We start from the raw sequence: 17,381 nt of genomic DNA on the forward strand, positions 1-17,381 counted from the left end.
AAATGCTGCCCTCTATCATTAGGGCCACTCTGATATCCACTGTCCCACCTTGTATCTCAGTCCAACATTCGGACAGAAAAATTAACTCGGTTCATAATCCACACGCACTGCAGCCCTTTCACCCTCATACATACTCTTCATGACATTCGACAACTTCCCATTTTCCCCATATATTCTTAATATTTTCCACATTCCTTGTATTTTAAATCCTTTTCCTTAAATACAAAACATTTTCTGTAACCAAAATCAGCACATGAATTGGCAGTAATCACTTACCACTGCCCCCCCCCCCTTCTCCTACGCTTGTTCACCAAATTATCAATGACACTTTTCCACTTTTAATGAAAGAATACATCTTCAGTTTTCTCAAAAACCACTTTTGTCAGTGAGATAGTGGTCTTCTGACTCTGGCTCCTTAAATGTAAGGGTACCTTCCTCTTTGCTATTTGTCTCAGTAATTCTATTATATTTCACCATGTATTTGTCATCTTCCTCCTGGGTCTTCTTCAGGATCTGTCCTCTGTAGTATGTATGCCTCTTGCATTTGCTGTAGTTGAATGCTGTCAGCACATAGTCCTAGTTTCATTTCTTAAACTTTGGCCACCATAGTCTTCACTGTCTGTGTTTTATCCTGTATGTAATTGGTTTCATCACTGTTGTCTTAGCTTTGGACCTCAAGAGACTGCTGGGGGCGCGGTGGCACAATGGTAGCGCGTCGGACTCGTAATCGGGGGATTGCGAGTTCGAGCCTCGCCCGGGCTGCCGTGCCGGGAGTGGTAGCTCGCTCCTGTAACCCTAGCGGGGCTATATAGTCCAATACAGGGCTTAGCTCGGGGGAACTCCATTTCTCCCATTTCAAGAGACTGCTACAGATACAAGTGATTCCTCATCAGACTCTCTAATTCAGTAACTGCCAGATCATATTCAGTATCACTTTCTGTAATAATTAATTTTGAGCACTTGGTTATTTAAACTGATGTTGTTTTTACCCCACCAAGTATACTGGTATTACCCCATCTTGGAACAAGGCTAATAAGTCTGTATATTACCAGATATTAGCTAACTGTTAATGAACAAGTCTCCTTATAGAATCTGTAGTATGCAGGAGGTATAAAGGTTTAATTCAAGTGGACTGTCCAAGTTTGTATATTACCAGATATCAGCTAACTACGGTATTAATGAACAAAAGTCCCCTCACAGAATCCGTAGTTTGCAGGAGGTATACAGGTTTAATCCAGGTGGGCTGTCTGGGTGCCACACACTAACTTGTTGCCCAGTACAGTTTTCAGTCATTGTATATCTCTCATATTTCTTTTAGTCAGTCAACAGTCTGCAAAATAATAAAACTGGTTTCATACTAAACCTTTCATCATAAGGAACACTGTCATATAGGTGTTATGGAAAAAACATTTGGAAAGTATTCCTTTATTTTTGCAGAATTAAAAGATGAAAAAAGATAAAGTAGCTGAGATTTCCCCACCATTACAATAATACCCCCCCAAATGTGTATAATGATTCATTTTCTTACAGTACAGTGCAAGATAATTAGCAGTGACTTCTGAAACCTTGTGATGCAACCTTAGGAACCCAACAGACTTAACAGAATATTATGCCAGTTTCAAAATTTGGGAGTGATTCCCCCTCCCCCCCATAATTTTACAAGGGTGCATCACTGAGTTATACTTCTAGACTAATACAATGGGATGGGGAGGGGATGAGCCAGGACTGATTTGGAAAGAAAAAAAAATTAGTTAAATATTTTCATCTAAGATTTTTGTCATATGTACTATCACAACAAACATTAGTTTCTTTACCTCGGATGATAGCGAGGTCGAAGTCACAGTTGGAGAAGGACCAGGCGAACGGACAATGACGGGTCACAATGATCAGATATTCTTCAATACGACAGAGTCGTTCACTCACTTGGACTCAGCATCTTTCACGCTGGCATGAATAGTTATGACGAAGTTTAAAGGATGTTCTTATATCATCCTCTTGTGAACCACTGCCACTGTGAAATAAGCTTCGTGGTCCGAAAGTAGGACACCTAAGACAGATGCTTTGGAGTTACACCTAAGACAGATGCTTTGGAGTATTAGACCGAAAATGAGCTGAAAGGGGACCTAGAATGATATCAAGAATTACATATAAACAGTAATGCATACACTGTAAGAAATGCATGTGGGAATCACTTTACAAACAATAACTAATTACATGTTGTTTATGGCAGAGAGATGAGGGTAATATTGTGAGAATAGAGCCCCACCAAATCCCATGAAGCATTAACCGACTACTATGGACCAGTTAATGTTCGAATGCGTGGCCAGTCTCCAACCAGGACTTAGACTCCACTCTCACCAGAGGGGTAAAGACTCTAATGCTCGTGATAGTACACACGATCAAAAAAGTATCGGTGCACATTTAGCCCGAGACAATTTGACGCCACAGGCGACAGACCAGAAATGTTTGAAGATTTTTTTCCCCTTTGTTGTCAAACATGCCTATATAAGTACAGAATGTCATAGATAAGTTTCTTGTGACAATTTATGGTTTATATTATAATCAATTAATATTCCTAGGACTACACAAGCTACATTGATCATTTCTGATATCATCGTACCCCTCCTGTGCGATACTTTATTACAGCAACATTGTTTCTTCTACTTTCCTACACCTGTAGTACAACAGAAGTACAGCAGAATCCACTCCTTGTTAGGCAGATAATATGATCCCTATATCAAATAATGCTGCGTGGTTATTAGCAGTGAGAATGTTAGTTTTAACCACTTCAGCCTGGTTATGTAATACTGTACTGATTTGCTACCTCGATAATTTTATTGAACTTTTAGGAGAGGAGTTTTCTCTTAGTGAAGAGGTAAATGAGTTTTATATTAAAGCTCTCCAGTTCACTAAAAGCTGAATAAATTGTTGGGAGTCAGCAGGAATAATGGATATGTCAAAGACTGAAGGGGTTAAAAATGTATGTATATTCAATGTATTACTGAAGAATGTATTATGTTCTGTGTGCTGTTATTCATGACCGTGTATCTGCCTGGCATATTATTATCTTGTTGTTGTAGCTCTAGGGTTATTTGGATGTAAACCTGGTGGTATACAGAATTTGTCCTTCTGCAGTCCACTGTTCTCCTTTCAGTAAATAGGGAGGGAATTGGAGGATGTTTTCGTAACTGGGCAGTGGAGATTTCAGGTTTTCTCAGTGCCACCACATGAAGCTGTCCCTCTCCAGCACCCTCTTCTCACCAAGAATGTGTATACACTGCTGAAGAGGAATGCCTTCCTGTGGTGACACTGAAATAAGCAGGCAGTTTTGCCTTCATCTTCTTCCTTATTCCCAGAAAAGAGGATGGTGGAGTGCAGGATAAAGGCAGCTTCAGTCTCCTATCCACCTGCTTCATATTTAAATGAACTCGAGACAACAACAACCAAGTTTAAATGTTCTGTGTGTTAATGTTTAAGACTGTGTATGTGTTCTATATATTATTCCATTGCTAACTCTGGCCATGTCTAACAGTGCGAACAGAACCTCCTCCCCCAGTGGGTTGTGTGGTTGATGACGACTGCCCCCAGGATAAGGCCTGTGACCGAGGCACATGTGTACCCCCCTGTGGCTTTGACCCATGTGCCAAGTATGCCTTCTGCATAAATGTGAACCATAAAGCCAACTGTACCTGCATTGCTGGCTACCATGGTGATCCATACAAGGAGGATGGTTGTGGTTAGTTTGTTTTTCTTTCTTTGATGAAGTTATGCAGGTGGTCCTCATTTAAATTTTTATCGTTGAAGCTGCCAATGCAATGACTCAACTTTTTTCTTTAAAACAGCTTTGGATTCACAGTAAAGTTAAATAGTGTTTTGAAGGTAGAAATGGGTGTTTTTTGTGCTTTTAACGCCTAAAAGTGTGAGTCAAAAGCATGCTATACTTAAGGTTGTTTCATTTTCTCACTAGCAGTTGTTCTACATAGTGAGGACTGGCTGGCTAGCCTTGCAGCATCTAGCAAGTTAAATCATTTATCACAGTACAGTAATTTACTTACAGTAAGCCTACATTATGTGTTAGGTGTTTGTTCCAAAATATCACAACTTTTTTCATAAAACTGGTACAGTATTGTAAGCTAGGAAAAATTTTGCATTACAGGCAAGAGTGACATTTTCTTTATTATTTCACAGCATAAAAGGGCGGGGAAAAAAGTAGCAATGTGAAGACTTCCCCCCCCATCTACAGCACCACATCCTGAGTTGAAAAAATAAAGGTCATAATGATAATGATTACTATTATTACTGTATTTTTATTATTTTCAGTGACAAAAGCAAGGACGGACTTCCCTCGGCCAGACATGGAAGTGAACTGCTTGGCTGATGGTGTGCAAGTAGACATTAATGTTGGTGACCCGGGCTTCAATGGTGTCATGTATGTCAAGGGATACTCGAAGAATGAGGAGTGTCGACGTGTGGTCAGGGCTGATGTGGATATTGGAACTATTGATTTCAAGGTCAAATTTAACACATGTGGCCTGATCCATGAAAATGTAAGTTCAGTATTTTTTTATTTATTCATTTATTTATTTTTTTTTTACTGCAGATGATGTATGACCGAATATAAAAGATAAGTGTAATGTATCTTTAGGTGAGAAAGCAAGGTCACGTATGATGATTAAGATCCTATATATGGAAATTCAGCTAAGTGAAAAATAACATACCACCTACAACAGGGACTGGCCCGATTCATCCTGGTGCTGCAGAAGCATCCCAAACTGGTGACATACAAGGCTCAGGCTTACCACATCAAGTGTACTTACAACACTGGAGAGAAGACCATCACTATTGGCTTTAATGTGTCCATGTTAACAACAGCTGGTACTATAGCCAACACAGGACCTCCACCCACCTGTGTTATGAAGATCACGGACCCCAATGGAGGCAGCATTGACAAAGCGGAGATAGGAAACTTACTGATGCTTCGGGTTGAGGTCGAGCCTTCCAGTAAGTTGTACATTCACTTAGCATTTTAAAACGGTATATTTTGGATATTGTGGTCACTGCATAAAGGGAGTTGGAAGTCAAAATTTCATATGGAATGTGGTTTTAGAGGAATAAAATGTACTGTACTGATAATTAGTTGGCACACAGTACAGAGTACAGCAAGAGGATACCATCTTGACAGTATTAATAAAGGAAGAAGTGCTTCTGCACTCCTGCTATGATAAAAATCTTAAAGAAATTGTTTACAAGGTTTTCTGTCAAATTGTATTGTTCGTATCAAATAAGGCTCCAACATGTGTGTGTGTGGGGGGGGGGGGTTCATTCATCACCATCATCTAACCCAGTGTTGCCCCACGAGGAGCATAGGAGCCTGGGGCTTGACAAGTTGGTCCTGACATTTAAGATGAGAGTGACCAGCCTCAATCGTACCTAAGTGGCATTATGTGAACAATAAACCCCAACCACCCCTTGGATATAATATATATATATATATATATATATATATATATATATATATATATATATATACTAATTCAAACTTTGTTTCAGACATTTACGGAGGATTTGCCCGGAACTGCATAGCACTGACAGCAAATACAGATGACAGTAACAATGAGCACACCGTAACAGATGACAATGGATGTGCCACAGATCCGTCTATATTTGGAGAGTGGGAACAAGACGATGAGACCAAAGCATTGGTCGCACTCTTCAGCGCTTTCAAATTCCCATCCTCTAACTCAATAAGGTTCCAGTGCAACGTACGAGTATGCTTTGGCCGCTGTCACCCAGTCAACTGCAATGGCTATGATGCTTTTGGCAGGCGCAGGCGTCGCCAGGTTGAACCAGATGCTGAAGTACTGTATCAGCCAGAGGCAGCATATGATGGACAGCTGAGAGAAATAAAAGTCAGTTCACAAGCTATATACACCATCGAAGGTCGTGCGGAGAAGTTCATCGCACTGACAGGTATGAAATACGGTACTCTTTAGATTTAATAAGGGATTATTTTTTGTTGATATGCAAAATAGGGTAAGAATACAAATTTATAAAAGATACGGAGTAGGAGGTCTGTTAATAAATGGATAAAAGAGAGTGCTAATTTGGCAGCAGTGTGCATACAGACAAGGTTCAAAAGGAGCTAGAGCCACAGCCCCTTTGCCGTAGTTGTTGCTGTGCCCTCTTAGACTACTGTCTCTCTCTCTCTCTCATTAATTAGCAAGTTCCCCCCCCCCCCTGAATTGTCTGTCCACATCACTAAGAGTTGGTATGGACTTGAATAGAGGGAGTGCATAAAATTAGGTTAGAGAGAAGGGTACATGTGAATTTGTAGGTCCAAGCGAGTTGTGTTAGGCCAAAAAGATGCAGTAGATAAGGGTTGAAAGGTCTGGGACTGAGGTTCCTGCCAAATCCCCCCTGAAATCTAGCCCCAACACTGCCAAATGTTCCAATAGTCAGTATTTTAGCTGTCTGTCTAACTATCCATCTATACAGACAGATAGATAGATAGAATACTGACTACTGGAACATTTGGCTTTCCAACATTATTTCAAGTATGTTATGCCGCAGGTCTCAACCCCCTAGCAATGATCATTACCCCCTAACTCAAGTTTTCCTCAGCCCTGATGCTTGCCAACCAGTTTCTTCAGAAAATTATACCGACTATAAAAAGTAAATGGTTCACATAAATGGTAATAGGAATAGTTTATATTTTAATGCAGCCAGTGAGGACATCGGAGACAAATACAGACATGGGATGCAAAATGTTTATTAACAAAGTATATAAATGAATAATAACACACAAGGTGAAAAGAATATAACATAAGAATACAGTAGCCCAGTTGACCTATGCTAGACAACTCGTATTCGAGTCTGACATGCCTGTGAGAATTAGGTAAAGTCATAAGGGAATGATGCATACCGAGGAAGCTAGTACTGTACTCTGTTTATGAGTGCTGTACACTTTGTTCTGTGGAGTGATATTTCTTTGGAAGAAATTTCCTTCACCGTCTCGGCCAAATGATCAGTAGTCTTAGTCCCGGAGTGGCATGCAATGTGGGCTGCCAGCTTCAATTCAGCAGTTTTCACTGAATTATTAATGTTCACTCTTGTGATACCTGTGTTAAACAATGTTCTCATATTAGAGAATGGGGCAGCATTTTTCTTTTGCTTTTCAGTAGAGCAGTGATGTACTAAGTCACTGTGAATGCTCCTAAAGTTGTCTTGCAAAACTTGCAGGCTGCCTTTCTAGCATCTCCTGGTACACTTGTTATCCACTCTTTTAATCTGACTTCCTTCTCCCAATCTTTGTTATACTGTCTGCCATATTTTGCCCTCTTGTCCATTTTCATATTATCACACAGACACTTAAACATAGCCTGTGGAGTCACATGGAGAGACAGGCTGACAAATGAGGATATAAAGGAGCGTTGTGGTGTGGATGTGATAGGAAGCGTTAGGAGGAACACACTGAGGTGGTTTGGCCATGTAGAGAGGATGGAGGGTGAGAGACTGACGAGGAGAGTGTATGTGAGTGAGGTGGAGAGGTATCAGCGAGAGAGGGGTGTGAGTTGGGAACAGGGCAGTGAAATGGCGGGGGACTGGGTAACGTGGAGGTGATTTGTTTGTGGCCACCCCATACGGGATTGAGGCGTCTGGCAATAGATAGATAGATAGACTTAAACATTCCTCTACTGGTAGAAAACTGAACTGAGGGGTGAGGCTTGTAAAAGGCTACATATCTGACACTAATTATGGCCGATCCTTAACCTATCCTCTACGGATAATATTCAGGTGCAGCTAAGTCCTGGCTAAACTTATTATCTACCCGTTGGTTGAGTCGCACCAGTGTATGAAAAGGGTATTAACTACCGCTCCCATGTCAGCCTCAGCTAATCTCTTTCTAGTGTCAAGGTTGTATATTTCATGCTTTCATGCATTGTCGACTCTAATCAGCCCAAAACACACCAGTATGAACAGAAAAACTGCCAAAAAGCTAACCCGTGGCTGCCAGATTTTACCCGCCACAGTTTTAAAATTTGCCCAATTTAGCAGGAAAACTGCGGACCTGGCAACTGTACAGTAGATAGATATGTATGTGAGTGTTAAGGTGTTAGATAACGTAACTGAAGACACACAGTAATGGTCAAGGGATCATAGTGGATTGACTAATTGACCCAGTATGTAGAGAAGCCCATGACAAAAATTGCCCCCCCCCCCCTTTTTGTAGTCAGTGGCAATGCATGTCAGTCCCAACAGGTGTAAGGTATGTAAAGCACTACACACACACACACACACACACACACACACAAATATATATATTCATAATATATATATTTATTTATACACATATGCTGTATAATAATCCATCTATCATCCAATCCTACGTTGCTCCATGAGGAATGTAGGAGCCCGGGGCTAGGCAAGTTGGTCCTGACAGTTAAGATGAGAATGGCCAGCCTCACTCATCCCTGAGTGGCATTAAGTGAGCAATAAATCACAACCACTCCTTGGATATAAACCTTCACTGGTTCAATCTGATTGGAGTGCTGTTATTACCCACTAAACCACCAGGTGCCAAAATTTGGCTATATGGTTACCACCCAGTGTAGTAAATGGTTTCCTGGTGTACAGGAAACCATTTGGTTTGTCACTCAGTGCAGAGTCTCCCAAAGGCAGAAGGAAGAGGAAAGAATGAAGGAAAGAAAGACAGAAGAAGATGGAAGGAAGGAAGGAAGGATGGAGGAGAGGAAAGAGCAGACACCTGAGAGCAGCACTACATCGAGTGAGTGGATGGTGAGCGCCCCCACCTACCACCAAATATTTAAGTATTATAGTACACTGTATATGTATACCATATTTATTTATACACATTCTGTGTATATAATTAATAAGTATTATATTACCCTACCATAGGGTGGGAAAGAAGATCTGGATGATGATGATGATAAATACATCAAACCTTTATTTAAGGGACCTCCATTAAGGGATTTCAGATTTAAGGGACCCCATATTCTACCTGACAAACTGACAGGACCATTCAAAAGATCTGCTGCTCGAAACATTAATATGTTTATACAGTACCTGTAAAATAATATTCATAATCATATACATACGTAAGGTAAGTGAAACAATCATTGCATTTCATAATAAATTTGTCTTTATATGTGGTAAACAATGGACATTTTCAAGTATGGGACAAGTTGATTCCACATTTAGTCCCTTAAATCAGGGTTTGAGTGTGTGTGTGTGTGTGTGTGTATATATATATATATATATATATATATATATATATATATATATATATATATATATATATATATGGGGGGGCACCCATCATCCACTCACTCAATGTAGAGGTGCCATTTGATCTCTACACTGAGTGACAAGCCAAATGGTGTCCTGTACCCAGGAAACCATTTACTACATTGAGTGGGAACCATATAACTGGGGTTTCTGGCAGGGTTAAGTGTCCCTCAGATTCCCCTATCCAAAATCACTTAATCATGGCAGTTGTTTCAGAGAGCCTCGGAGGGCCCAATACCTGCCCAGGGCCCCAGCCAGATGGGCAGATTCGCGTAGCCATGTGGAATGTGAGAGGTGTGAATGAGGAGAGCAAGAGAGTGGAAATGGTGAATGTGTTCAAGAGTGAGAGATATGCTGTGATGGCATTGTGTGAATCGAAGATGAAAGGGTGCGAAGTGGTGGAGTGGGAGGCTGTGAAATGTGTAAGATCGGGAATGAATGGGCGAGGAAGATGCAAGGAAGGAGTTGCTTTGTTGATGAATGAGGTGTGGCAGAGTGGAATGAGAGACTACAAATGTGTTAGCTCGAGATGTATGTATGTCAAGTTCAAGTTTGAGAAGGTGAAAGTGGCAGTGATTGTAGCATATGCACCATGTGAGGACAGGAGTGAGAGAGAGAAAGACAGGTTTTGGGATGAGCTGGGTGAAGTAGTGGGAGTAATGCCCAGGAGCTATAAAGTGATTGTGATGGGGGATATGAATGGAAGAGTAAGCACTGGTCCTGAGGATGACAATGGGTTGCTAGGGAGTACCAGGAGAAAATGATAATGGGAAGAGACTAAGGATATGTCAGGAGAGGAGGTTGTGCATTTGTAACTCGTATTTCAAACACAGAGATGCACATAAATATACATGGTATAGAGTGAACGGGGATCGTGTTGAAAGAAGCCTGATTGATTACGTGCTAGTAGAGAGGTCGATGATGGGAATGGTTGCTGATACGAGGGCTGAGAGGACGATGTGGAGGTCTGTCAGATCATATGATTGTGGTATGCAAGATCAAGCTGAAAGGAGTGAGGTGGATCAGGAGAGAGAAAAGCAGTCAGAGAGAAAGACTGAAAGTTGAGAAGGTGAGGATCAAAGAAATGGCAGATGAATACAGGACCAAAGTAGAGGACGAGTTAGAATTACTGAATCGGAATGAAATGGATCTGGACAGACTGTGGAATGCATATAGGGATTGCTTAGTTAGGAATGCTGAAACGATATGTGGTGTGGCAAGAGTAACAACAAAGAAGAAAGGTACGGCATGGTGGGATGAGAGGTAAAGAGAGAGAGGGAGGAAAAGAGGAAGAAGTGGTTAAAGTGGTTACAGGATAGGGGTTCAGTTGAAATAAGAACATACTCATCCACCATACCCCTCCACCTGCTTCTTGGCCTACCTCGCCTCCTCCCTCCTTCAAATTTGCTCAGATGTACCTTTTTTCACCTCTATTGTCATCCATTCTCTCCACATGACCAAACCATCTCAGTACACTCTCTTCGATTCTAGTGTCCACAGACTTCCTCACGCCACATTTTTCACGACTCACATTATTCCATATCCTATCCTCTCTCTCTGCCCCCACACATATTTCTCAACAGTCCCATCTCCACTGTTCTTACTCCTGACACTTCATTTTCGTGTCACACCATAGTCTCACATCCGTATGTTAAAGTTGGCACTAACACTCCATGTAAGCCTCGTGCAGCTCCAACACTCTGTTTCGTATCAAGGCCTTCATAATACCAGCCACTTTCCTTCCCTGTGTCACTCTACTTTTGACTTCTTTTGGACATTTTCCTCTCCTTTGTATCACTTTACCCAGGTATTTGAATTCTCTCACCAATTCCAGTCTCTCTCCATTCACTGTAACATCACACTGGGAGTCACCTTTCTCAGTAACCATCACTTTATTCTTTTTTACGTTTACTCTCAAGGCACAGCTCTCACAGACATATAAAGAACTATGCACTAGTCTACCAAGCTCTTGTCCGGTATTTGCAAGTATAGTAGCACTGCATCATCTGCATACAACAAATTTGTGATACTCCATCCATCACCAATCATTATCAACGCCATCCCTCTCTCCATAAACGTGTTTTTACTTCTCTCATCACCCCATCCATATACTGTATACAGGTATACTGAACAACCACGCCCACACTGACTATGAACCATTCCCTTAGATGCCTATTTACCCTTACACATGCCTCACTACCATCATAAAAACTCGTAATGGCACCTAGCTGCTTACCATCTACACCGTACATGCGCAAAACCTTCCACATACCCTTTCTATTTACTTTGTCCTATGCTTTTTCCAGACCCATAAATGCCATAAACACCTTACAATGCTTCTCACATGCCATCTCCACTATCTGTCTCATGGCAAATATTTGATCCACACATCCTTTGCCACTCCTAAAGCCACCCTGTTCATCACTCGCAAGGACATCTGACATCCGTCATACTTTCTCTATAATAAATCTTGTATACAACTTCCCTACAACACTCAACAGACATGCCACGATAATTCTTGCACTCATTTTGCACACCGTTGTTTTTGTACGGGGGTACAATCATTGCCTTTTTCCACTCTACTGGCACAGGCTCACTCATCTGTGTCTTCTTACATATCTCCACCAAGCACTTCATTCCCCTCGCTCCACAACACTTAATCATCTCTGCACACACCTAATCAACCCCAGCTGCTTTCCCATACTTCAGCCACTTCACAGCGCCCTTCACCTCTCTAAGTGTTATGTATCCTAGCACTGCATTCCATCTCTGTACACCCCTCCAAACCAGTCATGTTAACGTCGCTTTGCTCTCTCCATTCCCACTCATCAAACTTTCACAATACTCTTTCCATCTGGTCCTTACTTCATCCCCATAAGTTAATAATCTACCACTTATATCCTTCACACTTTCACATTTCTTTCCACTGTCATTTCTACATTTTCGCACCTCTTTCTAGAATAACTTCCATTTTCAGAGTAATTTGCATTCATTTTTCTGCCCAGATCATCATTTACCTCCTCCTTTTTCCTCTTCATTAGTCTCTTTACGTGTTTCTTGCTGTCAATATATTCATTTTCTATTTCAACTGAACCCCTATTCTGTAACCACTCTAGCCACTTCCTCTTTTCCTCCACTGCTCTCTTAACCTCTTCATCCCACCATACTTTACCTTTTTTTGTTGTTACTATTGCCACACCACACACCACTTTCACATTCCTAACTAAACTATCGCAATATGTATTCTACAGGTTGTCTAGATCCATTTTATTCCAATTCACTGATTCCAATTCCTCCCCTACTTTGACTCTGTATTCATGTGCCAATTCTTTGATCCTCTGGTTCCTCAACTTTCATTCTCTCTCCCTGACTGCTCCTCTCTTTCCTGGTCCACCTCACTCCTCTCAGCTTTAACTTGCATAACCACAATCACATGATCTGACAAACCTCCACATCGTCCTCTCACTGCCCTTGTATCAGCAACACTACCCAGCATTGATTTATCTACAGGCACATGATCAATCAGGCTCCTTTCAACAGGATCTCCATTTCCTCTATACCACATATATTTATGTGCATCTTTGTGTTTGAAATAAGAATTACAAATGCACAGCCTCCTTTCCTGACATGTCCTTCAGTAACTTCTCATTGTATCATTATCAGGACCAGTTCCTATTCTCCCATTATATCGCCCGTTACAACCACTTCATAACTCCTGGGCAATTCTCCTACTACTTCATTCATCTCATCCCAAAACCTGTCTTTCCCTCTCTCACTCCTGTCATCACACGGTGTAGCTGCTACAATCACTGCCACTTTCACCTTCCCAAACTTGAACTTGACATACATATATCTCAAGCTGACACATTTGTACTCTCTTTCACTGCTACACTTCATTCATCAACAAAGCAACTAACGCCTTCCTTGCATCTTCCTCGCCCACTCAAGCCCGACCTTACACACTTTACACCCTCCCACTCCTCCGCTTCACACCCTTTCATCTTCGTTTCACACCCATTATGGCATATCTCATACTAGTGAACACATTCACCACTTCCACCCTGTTGATCTCTTCATTCACACCTCTCACATTCCATATGGCCATGCAAATCTGCCCACTTGGTTGGGAACTTGGGCAGGTATTGGGCCTTCCGAGACGTTTGCCATAATTTAGTGATTTTTGGTAGAGGTATCTGGGGGACACTTAAACCTGGCCAGAAACCCCAGTTATATGGTTACCACCCAGTGTAGTAAATGGTTGTCTGGGTACAGGAAACCATTTGGCTTGTCACTCAGTGTAGAGACCATAAGGCAACACTACACTGAGTGAGTGGATAATGGACCCCACCTACCACTTTATTTATTACCTCCACCAAGGAGGTTATGTTTTCACCCCTGTCTATTTTTTGGCTTGTTGGTTGGTTTGTGAGCAAGATTACACAAAAACTACTGGGCGGATTTCCACGAAACTTGGTAGAAGAATGGGCCTTGGCCCAGAACAGACTCCATTAAATTTTGTTGAGCATTCGGATAAAGGTGCGGATCCAGGAATTTATTTTAACTTTAACAATGCGAGATAGGGTGGGTTTCAACATTTCGTAAATTTTTCTGTGAATATTGCATGGATCATGATGGGAAAAAAAAAAAAAAAAAAAGGCATAATTAGGATGTTGGTATCAATGAATGTGTACAGTTTGGTGCGGATCTACATAAAATTCTGGATCTAGAGGATTTAAATATGCTTGTATAGGAGGGTAGTCTTTTTCCAGCTGCATGTTGGGCCTTGGCGGAGGTATGCGCTGTACTGAGTGCTATTCTAGTTGATTATTTATTTATTTACTATTCTGGATACCACCAGAAGATTATACTAATCAGAGAAACCCTTCAATCTGGTCACTGACTCCCAGCATACGCTGTCGTCTTGTCCGAGCAGGCTTCATGTGTCCAGTTCTGGATGTTAATTATCAACTGGCAAGGTTTGCTTATATTCATGGGTCGTGCCCCTTCGAATTATGCAAATTTTTACCAACTAGGGAGTGGCAGAAGTGGTGATGTGTTTCATCCTGGAAAAATAAAGGCTAGGGGGTGCTTTGCCACTTCTTTTAATTGGCTCCTCATACAAAGAATGTATATTTGGTTTTGCCCTCATTAGTTTGTGCAGCTTGAATTACTATAAGGTCCATATCTTGAAGCATGCTGTTAGATGATTCCCCTACTTCAGTGCTTTCTCTTTCTTTCCATCTCTAATGCTTCCTCTTTCTTTTCCGGTTTAATGTTTTCTTTTTGTTTCTGGATCCTACCTCATCCCACCTTTTAGGTGAGAATTACAATTGGAATCCTGATGATTCTACCATGGACCTTCACCCCACAGATCCAAGTGAAGGCCCAGAGGAGGTATGTGTCAGCAAATGGGGCTTTATCATTGCCCTCATCATCACTGCACTGCTGGCACTGGTAGCTGTGGCTGTGGCTGTGTCGTGTTGGCTTATGGCCTATCGACGCAGACCAAAACATGCTGGGCCCCTGCCTCATCCACCAGAGTTCCCAAATCCTCTCTTCACTACTCCAGAGCCTCTGGCAGAGCCATCACCTGACTACCTCTCCTGAGGGATGGTGAATTTATAAGTCACCACCCTTGTCTCTATACTTACTGTGATGAGTTTTTCCTACAAGCAGAAAGGTTCCCATTTTATATATCCAATAAAAGATATTCAATAATACATTTCAAGAATTAGTGAAGATATCAACTTGTTGATTACACAATAGTGTTAACTAAATACTTTTACAGATTCTTGACATGTGTGAGATTTTCATGCAATCATATCCTAATACTTAAAAACATAAAAACAGCATGTTCTTAAAGCAGTCATGATAGGAAGCATTCTCTTACTAACTATGTCCTATGTTCAGCAGAAACCATTAGAGTGCTTCCTGTTTTGAGTGCTCTAAGTTCCAGCTTTTTCAGTGGCTTACGGCAAGATTTATCAGTTTTTGAGCATTTGTTAATATTTTTGTACAAATTTCATTTTTTTTTAATAATTAAATGTCCGCCGTGCTACATTGTTTTACAAGGCATTCTGGGCATCATTTCCAGATGGACATAACAGTGGAATGAAGTCCTTGATTTTAAATGTGAATGAAATGTGTGTAGTGTGGCAGCTATCACCAGGTGATGAAGAAGCAGCTCATTTATGTATTCCAAAGACTCGTTTTTTGTACTTCAGCAATAATAATTACCTGAAATAGTTGGTTATTTTAACATAAAATTTAGGTGCTCATGAGCACATCCCTGTTATGTCCAGTTTCAAGTGTCAAAAGTAAAGTAATGAGTTAATTTCTTTATAGCCAACCAAAACTACAGCCACTACAGCTGCTGTGGCTGTTATTACCAGTTATGGACAGATTAACTCCTTGCATTACAATGTATAAAGTTTGTCCGCCATGGCGGCTATGGGGAGTCACAGTTGGTTTTTGGTTGTCTGTATATTAGAGGTTAGTGATTTGTTTGTAAGACTGTAGAGAAAATAAAGTTTGATCTCCCCCTATCTACTTGGCAGGATCTTATAAGTGGTTAATGAAATGTGTTAAGTTATATTTGTGCACGTAGATGACTAGATACAAAGAAAAAAGATGCTGATTCTCTTGTGAGCCACAGCAGCATTTTTGGGGGACCACAATATTTATTATTGTACACCCAGGATGTAGCAGCTGGAGGGGTCAAGAGTGCTACTGTTGGGCAAGTCTCAGCTTCTGCTCTGCCAGGTTAAGCCTTCCATACAAGATTACAATCAGGTCCACGTCTTGATGTATTCCAATTTAAAATAAAGGTGACTGATTATTATGATATGTGATACTCTTGAACAGTGTAGCTTTTTTAGAGGCAACCATGCAACAATAATTTCTGATTAAATCTAACAGCAGTGCCTAATCTCCTCATATGTAAAATTTTGCACTAACTTACTCAAGGCAAGCCAGCACCCTTGCACAGTCCTAACTTGGTTAATATACTGACTTTAACAAAGGCATATTCTCACACTCGTTATACCCCCAGTACTGTGATCTATACCCTGTTGCAATGCTTTAATAACAATATGCCTTTGTTCGACTCATGGGATACAATTTCTTTAATTTCAAATTGTAGTCATTTTACCGGTGGTGGATCCTATTATTGGAGCAGACCTGCGGAATTAGTAGTCTAATTATTCTCAATAAAACTGGTGCTGGTGTCCATATTCCTTTCCATGCTTGGCTTGCCTGACAAATCATTATTGTTATCACCTGGTAAAGAATCATTTTAGCTTATCCCCAATGCTTTAAACCCGTGTTAATAAGTAACAAATACACCTGTTAATGAATAAAGAATATGGAACAATAAATTCATTTTTAGTGTAACCTAAGAAGTAGGGTTCACCCGTTCTCCCCTTCAGTTGTGACACCCCTCCAGAGGGGAAAGGGGGTCACAACTCCCTCCAACCCCCCCCCCCAGGGAAGTCACTCCCTCCACCCCAAGGAGGGGTCACATCCTCCTACATCCCCACGGGAAGGTCACATCCCTCTCCACCCCCAAGGGGGGTTCACACCAAACTCCACCCTCCCCACCCCAAGGATAGCATCACACCAACACTACCCACCTCAAGGGGGGGGGGCTCACACCCCCTCCGCCTGTCAAAGGAGGATCATGCCCACCTCCACCCCTCTGAAAGGGGGTCACATCCTATTCAGACAACAAAGGGGGGGGGGATATCCCTCAACTTCCATAAAGCATACACATCTCTCAACCTCCAAAGGGGGTTGCACCTCTCAATCCCCAAAAAGGGGGTCATACCCACTCAACCTCCAAAGGGGGACTGCATCCCATCAACCCCCAAAGGGGGGGGTCACACCCTCTCAACCTCCTAAAAAAAGGGGTCACCTCTCAACCCCCTCAAAGCAGAGGTCACATCCCCCTCAGGCCCAAAAGAGTTGCCCCATCAACCCCCAAAGGGAGATCACACCCCCTAAACACACCCAAAGGGGGTCGCACCCCTTTACTCCCCAAGGAAGGTCACCCAATTTACCTTGAGATGGGGTCACAC

The 17,381-nt window shown here is 41.6% G+C and overlaps 1 protein-coding gene across 1 annotated transcript in view; it reads left to right on the forward strand.

Annotated features, from left to right (window-relative positions):
• dpy (fibrillin-like protein dumpy) overlaps positions 1 to 16,624 on the forward strand; it is a 442,341-nt gene extending 425,717 nt beyond the window's left edge. The window contains 5 exon segments of the mRNA XM_080267992.1: positions 3,533 to 3,736; positions 4,321 to 4,547; positions 4,731 to 5,001; positions 5,551 to 5,970; positions 14,678 to 16,624. Coding sequence (XP_080124118.1) covers positions 3,533 to 3,736; positions 4,321 to 4,547; positions 4,731 to 5,001; positions 5,551 to 5,970; positions 14,678 to 14,913 — 1,358 coding nt within the window. The 3' untranslated portion in view covers positions 14,914 to 16,624.
• Positions 16,625 to 17,381: the final 757 nt, after the last annotated feature.

This window comes from Coenobita brevimanus, chromosome 26 (assembly GCF_032717465.1).
Source record: "Coenobita brevimanus isolate Jiangsu-jjx chromosome 26, ASM3271746v2, whole genome shotgun sequence".
Taxonomy (NCBI): Eukaryota; Metazoa; Arthropoda; class Malacostraca; order Decapoda; family Coenobitidae; genus Coenobita; species Coenobita brevimanus.